At 48.1% G+C, this 12569-nt stretch overlaps 1 protein-coding gene and 1 long non-coding RNA gene across 6 annotated transcripts in view; one reads left to right on the top strand and one right to left on the bottom strand.

The window, feature by feature from the left end:
* Positions 1 to 531: 531 nt before the first annotated feature.
* LOC115181193 (uncharacterized) lies at positions 532 to 3348 on the top strand. The gene is made up of 2 exons (XR_003873318.1): positions 532 to 644; positions 2614 to 3348. It is a non-coding gene; the product is annotated as an uncharacterized LOC115181193 (long non-coding RNA).
* Positions 3349 to 9839: 6491 nt separating this feature from the next.
* The window catches only part of LOC115181190 (C5a anaphylatoxin chemotactic receptor 1-like), a 6685-nt gene continuing 3955 nt past the window's right edge, over positions 9840 to 12569 (bottom strand). For 4 of the 5 annotated variants that reach the window (XM_029743220.1, XM_029743221.1, XM_029743223.1 and 1 more), the window contains one exon: positions 9840 to 12200. In XM_029743220.1, the coding sequence (XP_029599080.1) occupies positions 11220 to 12200 (981 nt within the window). In that variant the 3' untranslated portion in view covers positions 9840 to 11219. The remainder of the gene's footprint in view (positions 12201 to 12569) is intronic. The other variant, XM_029743224.1, reaches the window with a different exon arrangement.

Here is a 12569-nt window from a genome sequence, read left to right on the forward strand (position 1 = left end):
ACCTAAATACGGCAATATTTCCCCCAGGGCCCAAAGGCTCTGGTCAAAGGCTAATGCACTATATAGGGAATAGGCTCTGGTCTACTGCACTATATAGGGAATAGGCTCTGGTCTACTGCACTATATAGGGAATAGGCTCTGGTCTACTGCACTATATAGGGAATAGACTCTGGTCTAATATGCACTATATAGGGAATAGGCTCTGGTCTACTGCACTATATAGGGAATAGGCTCTGGTCTACTGCACTATATAGGGAATAGGCTCTGGTCTAATATGCACTATATAGGGAATAGGCTCTGGTCTAAGGTCATTTAAGATGCAGCCTGTGTGCTTCTGTTTATGTCTCCTCTCCTCTCCCCCTCCTCTCTCCTCTCCCCCTCCTCTCCCCCTCCTCTCTCCTCTCCCCCCTACTCTCTCCTCTCCCCCTCCTCTCTCCTCTCCCCCTCCTCTCTCCTCTCCCCCTCCTCTCTCCTCTCCCCCCTACTCTCTCCTCTCCCCCTACTCTCTCCTCTCTCCTCTCCCCCTACTCTCTCCTCTCCCCCTACTCTCTCCTCTCCCCATGTTGTTTCAGATCCTCCAGTTGTCAGAGCAAGGAGTCCTGCGTCTCCCCCCTGTACCTCAGCGCAAAGACAGACCCTTACAGGTCAACAAGCAAGCTATAACACACACACACACACACACACACACACAGTCCTGCGTCTCCCCCCTGTACCTCAGCGCAATGACAGACCCTTACAGGTCAACAAGCAAGCTATAACACACACACCTACACACCTACACACCTACACACACACACAGGTTTCCATGCGTTTTGGTAACCAGTTCTAGTGACAGCCTGGGGTTTTTATAGCTGTGGTTTATTGCGGCTGTGTTCTGTGAGTTCTGTAGAAGGAGGAAGTGGCCAGACATTAACGGCATTCTGCTTACTACTACATCCTGTTAACGAAGTTCTTTCAGGGAAGAAATGTGTTTTTTTTAATTTAAGAGGTCTCAAAAACACCTGGAGGTCTTTGACAGATACACTACCTACCGTTCAACAGGTTGGAGTCACTTAGAAATGTCCTTGTTTTTGAAAGAAAAACACTTTTTTAAATATTTTTTTCTCCATTTTTAAAATAACAACAAATTGATCATAAATACACTGTAGACATTTGTTAATGTTGTAAATGACTATTGTAGCTGGAAATGGCAGATTTTTTAATGGAATATCTACATAGGCGTACAGAGGCCCATTATCAGCAACCATCACTCCTGTGTTCCAATGTTAGCTAATCCACGTTTATCATTTTAAAAGGCTAATTGATCATTAGAAAACCCTTTTGCAATTATGTTAGCACAGCTGAAAACTGTTGTGCTGATTTTAAAGACGCAATAAAACTGGCCTTCTATAGACTAGTTGAGTATCTGGAGCATCAGCATTTGTGGGTTCGATTACAGACTCAAAATGGCCAGAAACAAAGAACTTTCTTCTGAAACTCGTCAGTCTATTCTTATTCCATGTGAGAAATTGCCAAGAAACTGACGATCTCGTAGAACGCTGTGTAACTACTCCCTTCACAGAACAGAGCAAACTGGCACTAACCAGAATAGAAAGAGGAGTGGGAGGCCCCGGTGCACAACTGAGCAAGAGGACAAGTACATTAGTGTCTAGTTTAGGAAACCGACACCTCACAAGTCCTCAACTGGCAGCTTCATTAAATAGTACCCACAAAACACCAGTCTCAACAGTGAAGAGGCGACTCCGGGATGCTGGCATTCTAGGCAGAGTTGCAAAGAAAAAGCCATATCTCAGACTGGCCAATAAAAAGAAAAGATTAAGATGGGCAAAAGAACACAGACACTGGACAGAGGAACTCTGCCTAGAAGGCCAGCATCCCGGAGTCGCCTCTCCACTGTTGACGTTGAGACTGGTGTTTTGTGGGTACTATTTAATGATGCTGACTTTTTATTTATTTATTGTATTTAAAAAAAATTCAAAAACAAGGACTTTTCTAAGTGACCCCAAACTTGTGAACGGTAGTGTACATGTCATTAAAAAGTGACATCTTGGCCTCCTGAGTAGCGCAGCATCGCAGTGCTTGAGGCGTCTCTACAGCGACCAGGTTCGATCCCGGGTTGTGTCGCAGCCGGCCGCGACCGGGAGACCCATGAGACGGCTCACAATTTGGCCCCAGCGTCGTCCGGTTTAGGGGAGAGTTTGACCGGCCCGGGATGTCCTTGTCCCATCGCGCTCTAGCGACTCCTAGTGGTGGGCCGGGCGCATGCAAGCTGACTCGTGTCGCCAGTTTGTTTCCTCCGGCTGGCTTCCGGGTTAAGCGAGCAGCGTGTCAAGAAGCAGTGCGTCTCGGCAGGGTCGTGTTTCTCGTCCTTCGACCTCTCCCGAGTCCGTACGTTGCAGTGATGGGACGAGACTGTAACTACCGATTTGAAAACCACGAAATTGGGGAGGATAAAGGGGTAAAAAGTACCATTTCATACATTTTTTTTTTCTCCTGTACTGGTCCCCCGTGGGAATCGAACCCACAACCCTGGCGTTGCAAACACCATGCTCTACCACCTGAGCTACACGGGACATGCCAGGGCTGCTTCCTAACTGTCCTCTCCTTTTCTAGGAGCAGATGGTGAGTCTGTTTCGTAGCGGACACGCTGTCGCCGCGGCCCGTCGCCTAGCCAAGACCCTCCAGACATCGGGGCCGGTCCAGGATGCCCAGACCTTACTGGAACGAGCCTATAGACACGCTGACCACCTGAACACTCCACCTACAGCTGTCAGCCAATAGCAGGACTCCATCCAGCCTGGTTGGACAATAGCAAGGCTCCGTCCAGCCTGGTTGGACAATAGCAGGACTCCATCCAGCCTGGTTGGACAATAGCAGGGCTCCACCTACAGCTGTCAGCCAATAGCAAGACTCCTCCATCCAGCCTGGTTGGACAATAGCAAGGCTCCGTCCAGCCTGGTTGGACAATAACAAGGCTCCATCCAGCCTGGTTGGACAAAAGCAGGACTCCATCCAGCCTGGTTGGACAAAAGCAGGACTCCATACAGCCTGGTTTGGACAAAAGCAGGACTCCATCCAGCCTGGTTGGACAAAAGCAGGACTCCATCCAGCCTGGTTGGACAATAGCAGGACTCCATTAGCCATCTGTATTTATATGACTATATATAAGCCATTTTGTTATATGTCTCTGGCATGGGCTTTGCACAGACCACCTGACTTTAACTGCTACATAGTTAACATTGTATTCTGTATTAGTAGGAGTCCTATTTGTTCATATCTGTATGTATTTTAATTTTCAAAGTGTTTCTTCTTTTAGCTGTAGATGATCATTAAAAACCTGTAAAAGTATTTTGTGTTTTGATGAGTTCCTATGATGCTTATAGTTCTTATAATGCCTCTAGTCCAGACAGGCTGGGTGACTGGGCTTACTCCAGCCCTGAGATAATGCCTCTAGTCCTGACAGTCTTCCTTCAGCCCTGAGATAATGCCTCTAGTCCAGACAGGCTGGGTGACTGGGCTTACTCCAGCCCTAAGATAATGCCTCTAGTCCTGACAGGCTGGGTGACAGCCTTACTCCAACCCTAAGATAATGCCTCTAGTCCAGACAGGCTGGGTGACTGGGCTTACGCCAGCCCTAAGATAATGCCTCTAGTCCAGACAGGCTGGGTGACAGCCTTACTCCAGTCCTAAGATAATGCCTCTAGTCCAGACAGGGCTTACTTCAGCCCTAAGATAATCCTCTAGTCCAGACAGGCTGGGTGACGGGCTTACTTCAGCCCTGAGATAATGCCTCTAGTTGTGACAGGCTGGGTGACTGGGCTTACTCCAGCCCTAAGATAATGCCTCTAGTCGTGACAGGCTTACTCCAGCCCTAAGATAATGCCTCTAGTCCAGACAGGCTGGATGACAGGCTTACTCCAGTCCTAAGATAATGCCTCTAGTCCAGACAGGTTTACTTCAGCCCTAAGATAATGCCTCTAGTCCAGACAGGCTGGCTAACAGGCTTACTTTAGCCCTGAGATAATGCCTCTAGTCCAGACAGGCTGGGTAACAGGCTTACTTCAGCCCTAAGATAATGCCTCTAGTCCAGACAGGGCTTACTCTAGCCCTAAGATAATGCCTCTAGTCCAGACAGGCTGGGTGACTGGCTTACTTCAGCCCTGAGATAATGCCTCTAGTCCAGACAGGGCTGAAGCAGGGACGTCACTAGACGTTCAGGACATCCGGGGGGCTCAGGCCTGAAGACCTGGGGCTGATTCCGGGGGGGGTTTGATCCCTGCGCGACTGAAATGATGCCCCCACGCACGCACGCTAGCAGTGAACATTTTGCAGAAAAACGACGCTAAGTTGCATATCTCACTGCTTTGTTCCTTGCGTGGTGCCCCCTTGACGCCAAATAACCAACACTTAATATTAATTCAATGGATTGTGGTCAGTAAACACATGGGAATATGGTGTCAATAAATGTTTATTTATTATCAAGTTCAAGTGCATAACTATATCATTTTCCATGATGAAAAATAGTTGGAAAAAGTTTATCATTCGATTGCAATGTTTTCATAATCCATGTCCGATATTTGATTGGCAATAAATAAAAAATCCTCATGATGTTAGTCACATTACTGCGAACTAGTTGGGGGGGAAACTAATGCAGATAATATGTACAGACGCTGGCCACCCAACACCCTTGAAAATCAGGATTTAAAAAAAAATCATATTTGTGGTAATAAATCACAGATTCCAAGGTCAATTAGCTACAGGACAATATTTCTAACTAATTACACAAAAACAAATACTCTCCCCTCCAACAGCCCTGTAGAGTAACACATGTACATACCCCAGGATATCGTCCTTTCGCCAACTAAATATTCACAATGTGAGTTATATTACACAGTTCTAGGATGTTAGCCCATCCATAAAGATTAAATCAAATTCAATTTATAAAGCCCTTCTTACATCAGCTGATATCTCAAAGTGCTGTACAGAAACCCAGCCTAAAACCCCCCCAAAACAGCAAGCAATGCGGGTGTAGAAGCACGGTGGCTAGGAAAAACTCCCTAGAAAGGCCAAAACCTAGGAAGAAACCTGGAGAGGAACCAGGCTATGAGGGGTTGGCCAGTCCTCTTCTGGCTGTGCTGGGTGGAGATTAGAAACCTAGAGAGGAACCAGGCTATGAGGGGTGGCCAGTCCTCTTCTGGCTGTGCTGGGTGGAGATTAGAAACCTAGAGAGGAACCAGGCTATGAGGGGTGGCCAGTCCTCTTCTGGCTGTGCTGGGTGGAGATTAGAAACCTAGAGAGGAACCAGGCTATGAGGGGGTGACCAGTCCTCTTCTGGCTGTGCTGGGTGGAGATTAGAAACCTAGAGAGGAACCAGGCTATGAGGGGTGGCCAGTCCTCTTCTGGCTGTGCCGGGTGGAGATTAGAAACCTAGAGAGGAACCAGGCTATGAGGGGTGGCCAGTCCTCTTCTGGCTGTGCCGGGTGGAGATTATAACAGAACATGGCCAAGATGTTCAAACGTTCATAAATGACCAGCAGGGTCAGATAATAATAATCACAGTAGTTGTCGAGGATGCAACAAGTCAGCAACTCAAAGAGTAAATGTCAATTGGCTTTTTATAGATTAGAAATGAAACTGTAGGTGCAAATCTATGACTTCACTCTTTCCTAAAGTGTGTTAGTATTTATATATTTCATTGTCACGATGCATTTGATCTGGGGTCTTTAGGCTCCTAAACCAGGTATGCAGACATTTTACCGCACTGAAAGATCTCTCAGCTGTTTATTCACACAGGATGTGGCAGACGCTTCTTTTAGAAGTAATGTTTAGCAAGGACTACTTCCTCTGGCTTGAGAGGAATATGCCATGTTTGCCTTGTGTGGGCCTCCCCATCTCTCTATGTTCTCGCTCTGTTCTGCTTTCCTGTATCTCCTATAGTACAGAAAACTAGCAGAAATATGGAGTATTCTGAACAGACACACACACACACACACACAGAGAGAAGCAATATACAGCAAACACACACACACACACAGAGAGAAGCAATATACAGCAAACACACACACACACACACAGAGAGAGAAGCAATATACAGCAAACACACACACACACACAGAAGCAATATACAGCAAACACACACACAGAAGCAATATACAGCAAACACACACACAGAAGCAATATACAGCAAACACACACACACACACACACACAGAAGCAATATACAGCAAACACACACACAGTATGAACTAAATCATGTTTAAATCTGGGATAATTTCTCTTCCTTAAACCTGATTTAATCTTAAACCTGATTTAATCTTAAACCTGATCTTAAATCTGATTTGATCTTAAACCCGATTTAACATTGAACTGTGTTACCCTTCACTACCTGATTTGATCTTAAACCTGATTTGATCTTAAACCTGATTTGATCTTAAACCCGATTGAACATTGAACTGTGTTACCCTTCACTACCTCAATAACCGGGACTCTCCCGCTGTTGCTTCAGCAACAAAATGCGTCAAACCAAAACAGACGAGGTTGGCTTAGATTGTTAACGTGTAAAACTACATTTAGTCTCCAAGGTTTATTTTTTTTTTTAAATGTAAAAAAATAATACATTTTCACAAATGACCACTTGTTGTTTGAAATACATCATTACAGTTATCGGTGAGCTAGTTATCACATATTTGCATTGACATTAAATCAGTGAAAACACATTAAATCAGTCAAAACAACGTGAAAACACAACACGGTATCAATAAAATGCTGAAACATGGTGAAATAATCCAGGTTTGATTCCCCACATGGCAAATACAACAACCGTGTTTGTGTAAAATTGTTAACTCGGCTATCCAGCTTTGTTTTTTTCCAACAGATAGCTAGCTATCTTTATCAGTAACGTATAGTCTATTTAATGTTAAAGATAGCTAGCTATCTTTATCAGTAATGTATCAACAGATAGCCAGCTATCTTTATCAGTAATGTATAGTATATTTTGGACAGTACCTGATTTAAACAGTAATTGGTTTGTTATACTTTTTATCGGGTGGTGAACAGAGCTTCAGCAGTTGAATTAGATTTGAGCGGTCTAAAACACTGACGTCAGTGTAAGAGGCGTCAACTACAGTCCTTGGCTCGATTTCCAGGCTGTATCACATCCGGGCCGTGATTGGGTGTCCTATATTATTTGGGGGGGGCGGCGCACAATTTGGCCCAGCGTCGTTCGGGTTAGACCGTCATTTCTTAAATAAGAATGAGTTCCTAACTTGACTTTATCTAGTGAAATAAAGGTTAAAATAAATAAACGAATAAAAACATGTCGTTAAGTGTACTGTCGAAAAACCCCGCTGATTAAAATGTACCAGGTTATTGAAGCAGCACAGGTTAATAAGACTGGGGAGTCCATCACGTTAGTTTAACGTCGTCTGTCAGCGCAGCTCCTGAGTCGACGTGTTGAATTGTAAACGACTGGAATCTGGTTTCCTTTGAGGTCAATAACATCATGTGTTATATTAATATAACACGCTGATAAAGTCGACCTGTTTTTGGGACCACAGATAGAACAACGAGACATATATATTTCAGTGGGAAGCATCTCCTTGGCCGTTTCCATATGGAGCTGAGAGGAAGCCCACTGGAACATGGAAAGAGATGGATTTTGAACGAAATTTTCAATTCAGTTTTAATATCCCCAAAAAAACTACAATATGTTATGAACAAAGTGAACTAAGGTTTTTGTCGACTTTATTAACCTTTTGCAAAAGTTTTATTTAATTTTTTATTTAAATCGCGTTGTTTAGGAGTGTAAAGGCGAATTGATTTATTGCACATGCGCACTTCACAGAGGAGGCGTTCCCTATAACAGAAATATGCAGATGACGCTAGAACGCACCAATAGGATCTCGCCGGTGTAAACAGATGTAAATCTCCTGGCGTTGTGTTTTTGTCCTAATAAATCACACCAGCCAGTGGTCCCAGTTGACCGTCATTTTAATACCTGTTTGTTAAATGGGAAACAGCACGGTAGTTGTGCGGGGCTTAACGGTATTGGATGGCTGTCGATGGTAAAAATCTATAGCATGAAGACAACTGTGTTAGCAGTGGGTTTATGTGACCGATTTACGGTCGGTGTCTGCTAGCTAACACACTTATCTACAGTAATCATATGCCAAAACACATCCCAGAATGCCCCTCAATCCCTAACAGGTACCATATACCCCTACACATGTAGAAATCACTAACGTACAGCAAACCTTGTACACGTTGTAAAATATATAAAACAGTATTCAGAACGTGACCGACCCACTTGCGTCACATTTTCATACTGGGGGGAGGACCTGACGTTCCCGATCTCGTCCCTATCTGCAAGCGGGGGGCCAATCACAACACGCCGTATTGTCAACAGAGTTGAACCAACCAATAAGAATGCTTGATTCTGTCCCCCCTCCTTGCTTGATTCTGCCCCCCCCTCCTTGCTTGGTTCTGCCCCCCCCTCCTTGCTTGATTCTGCCCCCCCCCCTCCTTGCTTGGTTCTGCCCCCCCCTCCTTGCTTGGTTCTGCCCCCCCTCCTTGCTTGGTTCTGCCCCCCCCCCCTCCTTGCTTGGTCCTGCCCCCCTCCTTGCTTGGTTCTGCCCCCCTCCTTGCTTGGTTCTGCCCCCCTCCCCTTGCTTGGTTCTGCCCCACTCCTTCCTTGGTTCTGCCCCCCCTCCTTGCTTGGTTCTGCCCCCCTCCTTGCTTGGTTCTGCCCCCCCCCTCCTTGCTTGGTTCTGTCCCCCCCTCCTTGCTTGGTTCTGTCCCCCCCTCCTTGCTTGGTTCTGTCTCCCCCTCCTTGCTTGGTTCTGCCCCCCTCCTTGCTTGGTTCTGTCTCCCCCTCCTTGCTTGGTTCTGCCCCCCTCCTTGCTTGGTTCTGCCCCCCCTCCTTGCTTGGTTCTGCCCCCCCTCCTTGCTTGGTTCTGCCCCCCTCCTTGCTTGGTTCTGCCCACCCTCCCTGCTTGGTCCTGCCCCCCCTCCTTGCTTGGTTCTGCCCCCCCCCCCTCCTTGCTTGGTTCTGCCACCCTCCCTGCTTGGTTCTGCCCCCCCCTTGCTTGGTTCTAGAGGGGCCAGTTGTACTGTTAGAGGGGGCCAGTTGTACTGTTAGAGGGGCCTGTTAGAGGGGCCAGTTGTACTGTTAGAGGGGCCAGTTGTTCTGTTAGAGGGGCCAGTTGTCCTGTTAGAGGGGCCAGTTGTACTTTTAGAAGGGGCCAGTTGTACTTTTAGAAGGGGCCAGTTGTACTGTTAGAGGGGGCCAGTTGTACTGTTAGAGGGGCCAGTTGTACTGTTAGAGGGGCCAATTGTACTGTTAGAGGGGCCTGTTAGAGGGGCCAGTTGTACTGATAGAGGGGCCTGTTAGAGGGGCCAGTTGTACTGTTAGAGGGGCCAGTTGAGGGGCCAGTTGTACTGTTAGAGGGGCCAGGTGTACTGTTAGAGGGGCCAGTTGAGGGGCCAGTTGTACTGTTAGAGGGGCCAGTTGTACTGTTAGAGGGGCCAGGTGTACTGTTAGAGGGGCCAGTTGTACTGTTAGGGGCCAGTTGTTCTGTTAGAGGGGGGCCAGTTGTACTGTTAGAGGGGGCCAGTTGTTCTGTTAGAGGGGGCCAGTTGTTCTGTTAGAGGGGGCCAGTTGTACTGTTAGAGGGGCCAGTTGTACTGTTAGAGGGGCCTGTTAGGGGCCAGTTACATTAGATGTTATTGTTGTCATATCGTTTTCTTCACTGCATTAGCAGGCAAAAGACCCTGTTCATAATCATCATCGTTGCCACTGTCTAATAACGGATGTAAACAAAAAGAACGACAGCAGAAATGTGTTATGTAATAATGATTTCATACTCCACATTTAGGGGGGCCACAAAGGGGGTCCAAAATTGTTGTCACAGGGGCATTGGCCCCCCCGCTAGTGCTCCTAAAGGGCCACCGTACACAGAAGTGGTTGTTTTAGGCAGCACTGAAAAGGCAGGGCAGGCCTCATGTTTGGAGTGTTCTTTGCAGTGTGTAATGCAGTGCAGCCGAGCTTGTTTTACACCAAGACTCGGGGCTAAATCTGAAGCGAGCCTTCCACCCAGCCTAAGGTAATGCAGTATAGTCCTAATAATGTAGTCCATGTAGTCCAGATAGGGCTGAAGCGAGCCTGCCACCCAGCCTAAGGTAATGCAGTATAGTCCTAATAATGTAGTCCAGACAGGGCTGAAGCGAGCCTTCCACCCAGCCTAAGATAATGCAGTATAGTCCTAATAATGTAGTCCATGTAGTCCAGATAGGGCTGAAGTAAGCCTTCCACCCAGCCTAAGGTAATGCAGTATAGTCCTAATAATGTAGTCCAGACAGGGCTGAAGCGAGCCTTCCACCCAGCCTAAGATAATGCAGTATAGTCCTAATAATGTAGTCCATGTAGTCCAGATAGGGCTGAAGTAAGCCTGCCACCCAGCCTAAGGTAATGCAGTATAGTCCTAATAATGTAGTCCAGACAGGGCTGAAGCGAGCCTTCCACCCAGCCTAAGGTAATGCAGTATAGTCCTAATAATGTAGTCCAGACAGGGCTGAAGCGAGCCTTCCACCCAGCCTAAGATAATGCAGTATAGTCCTAATAATGTAGTCCATGTAGTCCAGATAGGGCTGAAGTAAGCCTGCCACCCAGCCTAAGATAATGCAGTATAGTCCTAATAATGTAGTCCAGACAGGGCTGAAGCGAGCCTGCAACCCAGCCTAAGATAATGCAGTATAGTCCTAATAATGTAGTCCAGATAGGGCTGAAGCAAGCCTGCAACCCAGCCTAAGGTAATGCAATATAGTCCTAATAATGTAGTCCATGTAGTCCAGATAGGGCTGAAGCGAGCCTGCCACCCAGCCTAAGATAATGCAATATAGTCCTAATAATGTAGTCCAGATAGGGCTGAAGCAAGCCTGCCACCCAGCCTAAGATAATGCAATACAGTCCTAATAATGTAGTCCATGTAGTCCAGACAGGGCTGAAGCGAGCCTGCCACCCAGCCTAAGATAATGCAATACAGTCCTAATAATGTAGTCCATGTAGTCCAGATAGGGCTGAAGTAAGCTGTAACGTCTGAGTTCATGTTGGCCAGCAGTCACAGTAGATCTCTACAGTCTGCTAGTAAAATTGCAAGGTCCCAGCACTAGATCTGTGAATCTCCCATATGTAAAGGTCCCTGACGGGGCTTTTTTTTAGGGCACTAGATCTGTGAATCCTCCCTCCTTAGGGTCCGTCTACTCCTGGAGTCAGAAAAGTCATCGTTGAAGACTCTCTCGATGGTGGAGGGGAGCGAGGCGCGGACAGTACGCCCCAGGCCTCGTGCAGCGAACACGTAGAGGACAGGGTTCAGGGAGCTCTTCAGGTACACCAGGAACAGAGAGACGTATGCCCCCGTGAACGACGCCCGGTACAGCCCAGCCCGGTCAGGTCGCCCTGCGGCCAGCGCCCGCAGGAAGCGGCAGGTAAAGTAAGGGACCCAGCAGGAGAGGAAGAGGAGCATGGTGAGGAAGAGGACCCGGTACAGCCTGGCCATCTGTCTCGCAGTCGCCGAAAAGGAGGAGGAGGAAGGAGAGGTGGTCGGAGAGGTCGGTCCTGCGCCGCCTGCTTTCCCGGCGGTCCACAGCACGGCTACGTTACTCGCCAGGAACACCGTCAAAGGCAGGAGGAACCCAGCGACTGTCTCTGTCACAAACAACCCCGTGCTGTACCCCATGCTCTCCAGACACTGGGTAGTACCGTTGATCTCCAGCAGGTCTGCGGTGTGGAGGTAAGGGGCAGCCAGGGTAGCAGCAAGCCCCCAGAGGAGACCGCACACCAGGGGAACGGCCCAACGAGGACGCTTCAGACTGGACCAGACCGGTCTGAGGAGACACAGGCATCTCTCCACAGCCACGGCACACAGCAGGAAGGCTGCGGCGTATAGCCCCAGGCCTCTCAGGAATACCACAAGGCGGCAGGCTACTTTCCCCATGGGCCAGCTACAGCCGTCGGCCAGGTACGCCAGCATCAGCGGGGTGCGGAGGAGGAGAACCAGGTCAGCCAACGCCAGGTTCACGACGTAGACGCGGAAGCTGCTGGCGCCGCGCGTCTCCCCGACGCCCAAGCTGCCGCGCCTCGTCAGGCGGCCACGCCCACGCCAGGCCAACGCATACACCACTAGGCTGTTCAAGGACACGCCCACCTGGGGACAGATAAGAGGAAGTGATGTCATAAACCAGCAAGACTCTGAAGGAACCTCAAGAACTGGAGCTATGCCAAGTGGGAATGGTCTTGTTCCAGCCCAGCACTAACAGACCTGATTCAACATGGCATGGTCTTGTTCCAGCCCAGCACTAACCCCCCCGATTCACGATGGCATGGTCTTGTTCCAGCCCAGCACTAACCCCCTGATTCACCATGTCATGGTCTTGTTCCAGCCCAGCACTAACCCGCACTGATTCACCATGGCATGGTCTTGTTCCAGCCCAGCACTAACCCCCACTGATTCAACATGGCATGGTCTTGTTCCAGCCCAGCACTAACCCCCACTGATTCAATATGGCATGGTCTT

This window comes from Salmo trutta, unplaced genomic scaffold (assembly GCF_901001165.1).
Source record: "Salmo trutta unplaced genomic scaffold, fSalTru1.1, whole genome shotgun sequence".
Taxonomy (NCBI): Eukaryota; Metazoa; Chordata; class Actinopteri; order Salmoniformes; family Salmonidae; genus Salmo; species Salmo trutta.